General features: G+C 28.6%; 1 protein-coding gene across 2 annotated transcripts in view; it reads right to left on the minus strand.

Moving 5' to 3' along the window:
- The window catches only part of LOC123290868 (moesin/ezrin/radixin homolog 1), a 71,394-nt gene that overhangs the window by 34,768 nt on the left and 23,598 nt on the right, over positions 1-13,028 (minus strand). For both annotated transcript variants that reach the window (XM_044871217.1, XM_044871216.1), the window contains one exon: positions 8,463-8,642. In XM_044871217.1, coding sequence (XP_044727152.1) covers positions 8,463-8,642 — 180 coding nt within the window. The remainder of the gene's footprint in view (positions 1-8,462; positions 8,643-13,028) is intronic.

Genomic DNA, 13,028 nt, shown 5'->3' on the forward strand with positions numbered 1-13,028 from the left:
CACTAAAATTTTTCTGTAAATATTTTGATAATTAGTAAAGGTGTAGAAAATCTATTAAACGATCATCTGTCTCCTGGCCATTTTGTGTGTAAAATTACTATTTACAGAAATATTTATGAATATCCCCCAAGAGCCGGGGGATGATCCTAAGACCACTTGTATACAAGGTTCGTGTTTAGCTTCTAAGCTGCGCATTTTTGCGATAGAAAATAATATTAATATTTATTGTCTGGGAAGTTCATGATGTGGACCATAAGGATCACATTCACATAAAGAGCTTGTTTTATCATTATTATGGAAATATTCAATAAGAGTTTCAAAGGAACTTTCATGGAGTGTTTTCTTTGGCATAGTTGTCTACTTTTTGATTTAGTAATCTCGTAAATTAAAAAATCCTTCCAAGATACTTAAAATCACATGATATTAGATATTTATAAGAGCAAGAAGTAATTTAACAAAATATAAATTGGTTTAAACGTCCCAAAAGATACGTGAGCAAAATATCAGGAAATGAAGCATATATAGAAATATTTCTTTTAGATCTAGATAAAATAAATATATAAATTTCTAATAATTAATAAATTATATTTATTAAATATTTAACAACATTCCAGTAATAATTAATGTTAATGTTTACCGCATACATCACATCAATATGATTTTATTATTTTCTTAACTAGATTGTTCAAAAAAACTATTCCACATTAGTTGAGAAAATAACACTTTTGAGGTCGGAATTAAAAAAAACACCATCGATTTTTACGGGACCGTGTGCACACTGTTCGTTTGACTGTGTGAACAATTCATTCTCTAAACGTGCTGAAAAATCATGAAAAATTTGATGTTATATTTTGAACTATTCTAAAAGTTTTTCGTACCATGATATTTTTTCCCAAATTTCGTCATTTCGACAAAATTAACGATTATTGTGTGATTTCAAATATTTGATTTAAAACCAATTGGATTTTACCTATTGGACATTTCTAAACAATTTTGGTCTTGTGACTTTTTTCATATAATATCGCCATTTCCGAGTTGTCAGCGCATTAAAAGAAATCGCTTTTTAAGATGAAAATTTTTGATGAGAATTTTGACAAGAAATGTGATGATTATCGAGTGTTTATTTTTAATCAAATATTCGATTAGAAAACCAATTGATTTTACTTTTTTGTGTATTTTTAACACTTTTTGTTTCTTGATATATATAGGCATTTAAAAAAATGCATTTTTTGATTTTAATATCTCGATTACACATAAATCCGATACAACACAACGTAAGGATGATTTCATACATTTACACTTTTTAGGTGATTAGTGCGAGTAGGTACGGGCGATTTTGCAAATAGGTGGCATTGTATTATTATTTATTTATTATTATTGCACTTTCACTGACGAAAGTGATTAAACAAGACTTTAAACTTTTGGAAAAAAAAAATTACTGAACCAAAAATTATGACCAATTTTAGAATTCCTCTTTTTTTGTCGAAAATTCATATTTTTTAATTATAAAACATGTTTTATTAGCTACTTTATTCATTCATATATATTAAAATAAAATTTAATTATCAAACTATAAAATAATTGCGCCGACTATTGACAAAAATTTGAAACAGTGTATTTGAAAAACTCAACGCATGTTATTTACCTTTATGTAATTAAATGTCAAGATATGCCTATTGGTAAATATTTGCATGAGAAGAATTAATATTTTTAGAAATTAAAAATAAGAAAAGGAAATACCTTGCCCAAGGTGTATTTTAGATAATGAAAACATAATAATAAAACGGTTTTCACAAAAGATCCAACTGTTTTAGTTTTTTTATTTTCTAACTTTTGATAGTGCTCACTTTAACTCTTCCTTTTGGTTGGTTATAAGGCATTGACCTGAGAATGAATTCTCTCAATATAAATTGTATTTTAAAAGGAATTTTATTAAAATTGAAAGTTTTTGTTCATTCAGACAAAATTGGTTTTCAAAGAAGAAAAAGTAATAATTTAATTAAACATTGAATACATACGGACAATTTGTTTAAAAACAAAGCCACCCAAAATTTATTTCGGAAAAATACACACGCTTTCTTGCCAAAAACTTAAATTAAATTTTAAGCCTTTTTTAAACTGTCAAAAACGCGGGCATCCAATTTGATGACGTATTATGGGTATCACTATACGAAATAACACTAATATATTTGACAGATATATTCATAGACATCTGATTATAATAAATATAAATACTTGTATATATTATGCCCAGCTGTCTACACTGAACTAACTGATGGTCTATGACTCATACCGCTATGACATCACAGCAGGGCTTACCCGCGTTTTAGATCACGTGATATGCAGTTTAAAAATTACGATTTTTAATTTTAATATTTTGAAAGAAAAATGTGCTTTTATGACTCGAAATCAGAATATTTAAGTATATTTTTACATAAATTTTAACTTTCTTCAAATTTCATGATTTATTTTTGACTAACGATAATACCCTATTGAAGCTAGTTCTTATGTGTATAATGAAAACAACAATACGAAAATATACAGCTTGGTAATAGTGCCATTTTTTATGCATATATATAATAATATATACAACAGCGAAACAAATTTTATAATGAAGCTTTCTTATCATGTTTAAGGATTTTTGCGTGCATTTGGTAATTCAAAGTAGATCTACGCAAAGTTAGTAAACAATAACCTTTTTTAATTTTAAGAATAATTTTTTTTTTTTAAATGTCACGAAGGAGTATCAAATTTTTACAATAAACAAACCATAAATTTTTTAAGTCATTAGTCAATCGCATATTTTTACATAATTGCACATTTTTACACAATTATAATGAATATAATGTTTCTGAAGTTCTAAAATCATTTATAGTAAAACGATTAGTACACAGGTGTTTCATTTGAATTTAAAGTTTGGTGGGACTTATAAATTTAGGAGAAAGGTGGATAAACAAGTCTGAAATTTTTCAATGACTCATCAATCATGTGCGTACATAATAATAAATTTCAATAATTTAAATGAGCTCGCATTTTTTTGTTAATTTTTATCAATTTATTAACCTCTGTATAAAAGCAACAATTATATAGAAATATTATTTTTGAAATGATGGTGATTTTTAATTTACGGACTGAAAATATTAAAATTTTTTTTTATAAAATGGTTTTTTAACCACCACACTAAAAAGAGGGGTGTTTGACCGCAATGTGTCTGTCGGTCTGTCTGTGGCATTATTTCTCCTTAATGGGTGAATCGGTCTTGATTTTTTGTTTTGTTTGAAAGCTAATTTATTTGTGTTCTTAGCTATGTTTCAAGTACGAGTACATAGTTCCGCATCCAAAACATTTGTCGGGGGTTTTTACATTTTTTAATGTAAATTTCACTTGTATTGAAACAATATTGTTGGTTTTCATTCTAATTAAAACAGTAAACAAATCGGAGAAGTGTAAGTTGTACTTCCATCAACAGTGCTTCGTACTAAATCACTTGTTAATCACACATATAACGCACGCAATTTTTTTTCTATTAGCTACCGCGACAATTGTTTACTGTAGTAGTAAATACTTTTCGTACGATTTCAAATTTGAAAACTCTGACACCCTTACCCATGATTGTCGCAACTAAAAATATTGTTACATTCGTATGGAGAGAGCCTTAGCAATACCAGTGTTCTGCACTCAGAGGTATACAAAAAGAAAGTTCGTATATGTAAAAGAAACAGACACATGAAATCATCATGGTAAGTATGATGACTGTACAGTGTACATGTTTAAGCTTGAAAATTTTCCAAGGATTAGTAAAAATTGGATCGTTAGATTTCGATTTTAAACTTGGGAAATAAGTGAAAAGAATTGGAAGACTTTTCTTAATAAGCAGAAAAATTCAAAAATTTTGGCTTTTTATTACAGAGCAGACGTAAAAAGTATTCATTCTGCTGCAAATTTATCACGAATCACTTCAGCAGAATCTTTCTTTTATTTTTGTTCTTGTAGTCTCAGAAAGTAAATTTTCATGATAAATTGGCAAATATTATGATCACTGATGCCGGATATATTGGTTTAAGACCAATTAGCGCAAAGGTTGGTTTAGGTACACCATACAAATCGTGTCATGTTTATATTTCTACTGATTTTGCGAATTTTCAAAATATTTTAACTACGCACTTTGTAAATGAATTATTTCTATTTGTATATTGTTTATGATTTCCTTGACTTAGAATTCCTAGAGGCTAATTTGTAACCTTATCTCTATGTAGAGGACGTTTGAGTGTTTCATATCAACTTTTTATTAGGAAATACAAACATTAAGAGAAATTCATTTACTACACGTTTGAATAAAATCAATATGGATTTTAAAAAATGTGAATTTTATTGCCCATTGTTTAAACAAAAGTAAAATTTATTTATATATTATTGATTGGTTTTCGTGCTTTATCAGTTCAACGAGTTCACTATTTTAGTAGTTTTATACAAATATTTCAAGTTCATTTTTTAATATACCTACTTCAAAAACTTTAATAGTGATAAATCTATTTGCAAATCATATTCTCGTACCAATACGGTAGAGTCTCAATTATGAGCGTATTCAGATTTTGATACACCCCAAGGAGAGGGAGGGGTGAAACTTGAATTTTTGGTCTAGAAGGGGACGAATTTTCGGCTTAACAACTTTATCAATACAACAGTATACTTAGTCAAACTAAATTAACCTAGTCCAGAGGATGAAGCAATGCTCCAGGCTGCCCTTTGCAATGCCCTTGATAAGCCCATGACTTTAACTCAACTGGCAAAGACTTGAAGATTGTCGCGCAAGACATTTTAGCTGAAGAACAGAAGTATTATATGCATTTTTACTAAGGTATCGAGATGAAATTTTTATAGCGTGTTCTAAAAATTGAGTTTGAGTTCGCAAATGAACAACATAGGTCAATCGAGTCTTGGGTCTATACGACCCGTCTTGTTATAAAGCAAATTTTGTATGTCGTATAACAGGAAATCCTATGTAATACTAAAAAGCAATTGTAGACGATTTTTGTTTGCATTACCTACATAAACACTCTGTATTTTGTAGAATATAATAATTAATAATGAATAAAAACCTGTTATGAGTCTTAAAAATATTTATAAACACCTCTCTCTAAGTAAATGTAGTTAAATTTTTTACACGATTTGTGTGTGTGACACCCAAGTGATTATTTCTACTCTACTCGTTTAAATGCCCTGTATATACTGAAATATTTTTTAAATTTTAGGAAGAAATTTTAGGAGTTTATTGTTGAAATAACATGTATAGAAAGAGTTGAATGTTAGTGCTTGTATTTTTGTTTATAAATTAGAAGAGTTTAAAAAAACTAACACAATTATGGCAGTCGAAAAGCAGTTTTCGAATAGGTATTTCGAAATTATTTTCTAGAATTTATTTCGTTTTTCGAGATTGTTTCACAAGACCACCAGTTGAAGCTACCTACAAATTTTCAACTCCCTACCTCAAACAAAAGTTGTTTATTTTTTTAAAAGGATCATTTTTTACATTTAAACTTTTGTTCTATCTCTAACGATTTACAAGATTCAATTAATTGGGTCTTACGGACTTAAGACCTCGACCTATGTTGCTCATTCACGAAATCAACCTCACTTTTTAGGTACTGAGAACCCTATAAAAATTTCAGCTAGATATTTATTTTCGTTTTTGAGTTATCGTGCTTCCAGATAGACCGACAGACAACCGGAAATTGACTAATGGAGCTGGTGAACAATTTTGAGTACGTTCTTGAGGATACGAAAAATTTTGTAATTGTCCTTGACGGATCCCTAAATAAGATAGTCGAGGTCTGGCTGAAGGGTAGCGACACTCTAGCAACACTTTTTAAGGGATATTTATTAAAAAATGTTTTTGAAATTTTTATATTCTTAAGTTATATATTTAAGGAATTAAAGAAACAAAAAGCCAGACCAATCAGTTGGGTCTAAATGTTAACCAGACCGCAAATTCCCTAAGTGCGGTTTTTTGCATTCGACACAACTGCTTGGAACCTTCGGGAAAGAGACAAATTTCAACTCTTCTATTGCAACTCCTCGAAAAATTGGAAGAACATCCCCAAAAATTACTTTTTTCGAAATTTTTTCTAACAATCTGATTTAGGGACCCTTCAAGGACAATTAGAAAATTTTCCGTAGTACCTCAAGAACGTACCCCAAATTGTTAATCAGCTCTCCTACTATGAGAAATGTATTAAAACAATAATATTGATGGAAAAAATATTGAAGAAAATTAAAATTGTTTTTTTCAGCAGATGCTGTCTCTTCTCTTCGGGCTTAAAAAGTATTTGCATATGTAAAAATATCGTATTAAACAAAGTATGAGATTAAAAATATTTCTTTGACAAAAAACGTTACAAACAACGTGACAATGTCTCTTATTTCTACGAAACATGTGTGCGAATGAGAAGATGATTAACTTTTAACGATTGTTCAAATATGTTTTCAACAGCAAACAATTCAAAATATATCAGTACATTTTATTTGAACTCCACACGTTAAGTTACACATATAATAAAATTTATTTGACTTCCCTCCAGTCTTCAACAACCTTTAGAAAATTAGCCATGGCACTCAAAGTGATTCCGGGCAGATTGATATCGTCGGATTCATCAAGTTTTCCTATGTAATTTAGCTCCAGAATCCAAATTTCGATATGCGAAATCTCGAAAATTCACGTAAAAAATTGTTAGAAAATCTTCGATGAACTAAAAAAAGTTCCCACATATTCTTTGACTTATTTAGAAGAAGTATTTTGTTAAATTTTTCTAAAACTTTTCGGGGAAAAAATTCTAAAGGTTTAAAAATTTTCGATTTTTTCTAGCTTTGTTTGATGTTCTAGGCATTGGCTGAGCAGATTTTTATTATCATAGAATTAAAGAGTAATATTCTTCGAAAAGTTTAAGTCTATCTAAGTTTAAAAACATAAGTAGGCATCGATTAATCAAGATAGTCATCAAAATATTTGGGATTTTCAAGTTTATCGGAAAAAAACTGTTCTTTCTAAAAATTGGAGAGTTTAAAATTAAACTTTGTGATGACTTTGAAATTGACCTTGACTTACAGAGTCAGTTTAAAAGTAAAACTTGTTCATAGAGTGACAAAGAGGAAAGTTTTAAATTGAAAGCATGTTCCTAATAAAAAAAAGTCGACAACTATCATTTGAAACATTTTTCGGAAAACGAATACATTACGCTAATACCTAAAGCAAAAATTGTATTCTTAAATAAATGATCCTTATAATAGACAAAACTTTAAATTACGCAATTGGTCTTTATAAAAGAACGAACGAAAAGTGTTGAATACACTTTTCCGAAAACTGATTAAATTTAACCAAAATCGAATAAAATTGCAAATTCGCCTTACTGCCTAAAACCATTGGACAGACAAACTTAGCCCCGACTCGAATGGCAGCTCAAGTCAGTGAACATTCTAAAGCGTAACTGCCTTATGAGGATTTATGTCCATCAAGGAGATGGGCGGCTCTGGGGTGAAACTCTGTTTCCGCTATGACTAAGGTTGCTTACTTTTTTTGAACTGTTAAAAAAATATAGTATTTTTAAATTAGGATTTAGGAATTTGCCGCGCCTCGCTCACTTGTGTACACCGTATTCCTTTCACTAGTACCTGTTGCCTAAATTAGCGGAAATAACCATTTTAATTTCCGTCGGGGCCCTTGCGAGCCGCTCAAACTAGTGCTTTTATATTTTAGAAATCTTTCAGTAAGTATAATTAAATCTCTCGATACATAAATCAAACAATGTGAAGAATCAAAAAATAGTATTTTCGCATGCCATATTAAGTATACCACTAGTTCGATTTACATCTAGGCATATAACTATCACGAGTGTGACAGAGTACATGGGTTAAGCAATGCGTCTAAGTAAGATGTATTATAGATGTTATATGCAATTGCAAAAGTGACTTGTATCGTGGCTTCGATGTCTTTTATGCTATACAAAAGTTCTTCTGTTGTATGCCTGCAGAGAGTGGGGATCAACACATGTATATAATACCTCTCACTTAGATGCATTGCTTAACGCATGTATTCTGGCATACTCGTGATATTTATATGCCTAGATGTCAATCAAACTAGTGGTATAGTATATTTACCAAAAATATAGTAGAATACTACATTATATACTATGGTTGGCAACCATAGTTATGGCAAGTGCGGAATGCTAACAAGCATACCGTGAAATTTGAGACTATGGAAAACAATTATACTAAGAAATTAATTCATAAAATAGAAAAATAACTGTTACATTAGTAATGAAAATAAATTAACAAAAAAAAACTTGTTTTTTTTTCTGAGCTGTAATTAATTTGCACGAATTTTTTTTAAATTTCCTACTATTATGAAATCACTTTGAATTTCATCCTTGGAATTTAAAATTAATATAATTTAATAAAACTATTCTTACTTTTTTATACAATTTAATCCATGTGAGATCACCCTTTGAATCTGTGTATTGTAGACCAAAAAACCATACTTCACGCAGGCCAATTGTTTTTACAACTTGATCGAATAATTGTTTGCCAGTGGTGCTCGGTTGGATTGCAAACTCCAACTCGGCGTCCATGGTCGTTACACGAACATTCATCTGCAAACAAAAAGTAAAAATATGTTAATATTATTAATAATACAAAAAATTATATTTATTTAATATTACGATTCGAATGTATTTTCTGATACATAATTTTTTTAAATAATGTTATTTTGAACAAAACTTGCCAGTAATGTACCCGAAAGTTAGTCAAGAGATCAGCCGAGCACAGACTTAGAATTTACTAAACACACAGACTTAGAATTCAATTAACGCTTAAAATTCAAACCTAAGGTACAAAGTTCAAGAACAAAATAATTATAACCATGTAGGTTAATTACCCCTGATATTTAACATATCCAGGGAAGATTATAGTTTACAGCTTTAAACTAATGCATTTGGATTAGGGAGGTTTAAATTAATTTATTCTAGGTTAGGTTTATTGAATTGTTCCCATATTGGTAAGTTAGCCTTCCCCACTTTTGAAAATATATAACACTTTCATATCGACATAGACACTGGTTTTAATCCAAAAAAAAAAGCTTTATTTTTAGCAATCACGATATAAATACTCTGTAGGCTAATGTTCTTATTCTCTCTCTTACTGGTTCTTAAATTCTACAATGTTCTTTAATAATTTTTTTGTTTTTTAACAGCACCAAGGGGAAGTTTTAAAGTCATCATGTAAAGTTTGATTTGACATAAACTAAAATGCGTGCACCGGTTTCTTTGAATGACGAATATGTTTCCATTTTTAAAATTTTATCCAATTTCTTAAACTGTAATGTTTGACCTGAAATTCAATTTTAACCTATTCAGGAAATAATCAAAAACGGGATGATTTAAAAGGAAAGATCAAAATCATGAATGTTTTATAACAAAAGCTCCAGCTTTTGGACTTTCGCACTCGTCTGCGCTAATTTTTTTCGATTAGAAAGTATATATAAATAATATTATCAATATTTGCAAATACTGACAGGATTATAGATCCTGTCCTGGTCTAGCAATTTGTAAAAATGTGATGCATTCAAATAAATAGAATTTGTTGATTTAAGAGTTCATTATAATTTATAGTATACTTCTTTTCATTCTCCTCCGATACATTCATACAAATACGAGGGTGTGGTAAATATTTTAATTATATTTAAAATTAACCAACAGCTTGAAATAATAATAAAATTTCTAATTTCATTCATTTAATAGTATGTTTGATATAATATCATTTTGTATTTATTTGTAAAATAATGTAACATCAGTGTAATCTTTATTATAACAATGCAACACAGAATATTGTATTAGATGAGAAATTGCATCATGGGAAATATTACTCATATAAATTATTTATGAGAATAATCTAAGACAGATGACAAAAGTAAAGGGTGTTCTGTTAAGAATGATCATGTGCCACCAATAATATAGTACGGGGAAACAGTATGTTAATTTTCAATAAATAGAAAATTGAAAAATTTTGAAAATTGATTAATTCACTCACAGATGGCCAAATGAAAATATCTTCCACAGATTTATTCAGTCTTGCAAACAAACAAGAAAAAACTGAATTTTTTGGTAGTTTTAAGCATACAAACAAGTGATATTTACAAAATTTAAAAAAACCCCGACAAATTTTTCGGGTGCGGAACACTAAACTCGCACTTGAAACGCATCTAAGAACACTCTTCATTAAATCACCTTTCAAACGAAACCAAAAAAAATCAAAATCGGTTCATCGATTTAGGCGCTACGATGTCACAGAAAGACACAAAACACATATAGCGGTCAAACTTATAACACCGTTTTTTTTTAGTTCGGGGATTAATAAAATTCCAAAAAGAAGGTATCGAAATTAATATATATTAAGTTTGGTGTAATTTGTAAAAAAAAAATTTTTTGCATAACAGTTTCAAATATTTCATACATTTTCCTAAATACCACAATAAATCCCAAGTCAATTATATTTTCTGATAATTCACAATTTTTCTCATTTTGTGACAATTCGGCACATTATATTAATAAATTATAGTAAAGTAGAAGCTTTCCAAATTAATCGCAGGAAAGTTAATATATATTTATAATAAAACGTTCAGAGGTCAGTATGAAGTCTTTATATTATTGCAAAGAAAGATAGGATTTACAGTATTTAAAAATTAAAACTCAAAATTTGTTGTTCAATATTATTGAACTAAAAGGAAAATTTTAAAAATAAATTTGATCCTTGCTTGAGACAGAAGTTTGAAGAGATTCATTCATACATACTATTTAAAAATTCTTTCAGATCTGTGTGTATCAAACTAGCAATCTGCAGTTCCGAAATAAAACTCAAGCTCAAGTTAATTAAAACTACGCAAATAGTTTAAAATCCAATAAAATGACCACCATAAAAATATTTAAAAAATTTATGACTAAATGCATTTCATATTTTCAAATGAAAACATCCATAAATTTTCATTTACTATTATTTACAATCGAAAAACCTATAAAAATTACAATTTATTTAAATGACTAATTTTTCAAACTATAAGATGTGTCAGATTTTTGTTTGTTTTTATATTTGCAGGTACCCCAAGAGGTGCCCAAATTTTACTGAATTTTTAACCTTCAATATTTTGAAGCATTTTTGTTTTCATAATGACATGAAAATTAATAATAAATGACCAATAATTCACTTGCATTAAGTTAAACTCAACGATAATTACATCAATTAATATCAAATTAAATGCACTTTTTATTTATGTTTGTAGAAAAAAATCAAAATTAACGGAAAATTACTTTTAAATGCTATTTAATGTGATCGACTGCCTGTCATAATTTTTCAATAACTGCTCTTTCTAAAGCACTTCTGGCCACCCTCATAATTCTTTACCATGACGCTTCCTATATAAAGCCCCTCTCACATGGTCAATATTATTCATCCATCATCGATATTGAACATAATATTGATCGTCTAAAGAGTATATTGATACCAAAATTGATCGAAAAAATTTGAACGATTTTTGAATCAAAGTTCCGTTAATATATTTTTCGGAGGCATTGTGTTATTACCCTATACTTTTCGCTCTTTTTTTTCAGCGGTTGTTGTTTCTGTTCAAATCACGATATTAATGAATCAATATTATTGAGTCATGTCCACTTTTAACGAATGAAGTGTTTTTGGATTTTTCTCATAAATCATTAGAGTTTATACTTTATGCATACGGAAGACGAGGACAGACCTCTAAACCAGAAACTTCGGCTCAAAAAGGGGAGAGATAACTAGGTGAATCGATAACAGGTAAATTTAAGCATTAGGTATCCGCCAAATTTGTTTATAAAAAAAACCAGGTGATTACCGTAGACTCAATTCGATTACTATACCTGCCAGATACCCAATTCCACATTTATATGTTTTCAATAATAAATTACATGATAAAAAGTTTTTCAGTAAAATCGATTTACGAAAAGTTTATTATAAAATTCCCATGGATGAAAATGACATCGCGAAAACTGAAATAATTCTAATTTTAATTTTAAAATAATCAGGGAACCAACCCAAATAATGATCAATCCAGATCAACCAAAATGATCAACAAAATAATCCCAGAGTTCATCATAAGATACTCTTATTTAAATCGAACAATTTTAACCATGAATCATGCCAACATTTTCCTACCGATCTCTCGAAAAATAGGAATTGTAGAATTTTTAGCTTAAATTATTAAAAGAATAAATAAAAGAAAGTCTTAAAATTACCATAAACAAGTTAGCTCCAAATGTTAATACTTATTATATATCAAAAAATTGCTCCTTAGATGCTTTTTCATAATATACAACCACTTAAATAATTAGTAGCTAATTATTTATTCATAATTAAAAGTCTTTAATTTCCGATCGTCTCTATTTACAACTAATTGTTAATATTAAAAAAAAAAACGAGAGGGCGTTAGTGGGTTAAGTAATAGTTGTATAATACAAACATAGATGGCATAGTTGTATATTTTGACATTTTTAATTTTAAAATTTATCGCTATCTTCTTAATAGCATCCATCCATCGACTTAAACTTCTCGAAGTGTCGTCAGAAAAAAAAAATGAGACCTTGAAATGAATTACAAGATATATATTATATATTCCTCAATAAACGGTAATAAAAAATAACGTCAGCTAGGAAAGGGATAAACATTTAATAGAAAGGGTCATTAATTAAAAAAAACCGACACAAAAAACATCTAAAATAGCTAGATTTTTGTTCAGAAAAACTCGTTAAAATATGCAAAAAGTCTCGTGATAAAGAATTTAAACTAAAAAATAAACTGAATTAATTCAATTACATGCAAATTTATAATTAGATATTGTTATAGATATACAAATTTAGTTACTTAATAATGTCTGTCTGTTATGTTTGTCTATAACATTGAATTTAATTATGTAAAATCAAACAATTACTTTATAAAGTTTTTTTTATTTAATA

The sequence above is a fragment of the Chrysoperla carnea genome, chromosome 1, assembly GCF_905475395.1.
Source record: "Chrysoperla carnea chromosome 1, inChrCarn1.1, whole genome shotgun sequence".
Taxonomy (NCBI): Eukaryota; Metazoa; Arthropoda; class Insecta; order Neuroptera; family Chrysopidae; genus Chrysoperla; species Chrysoperla carnea.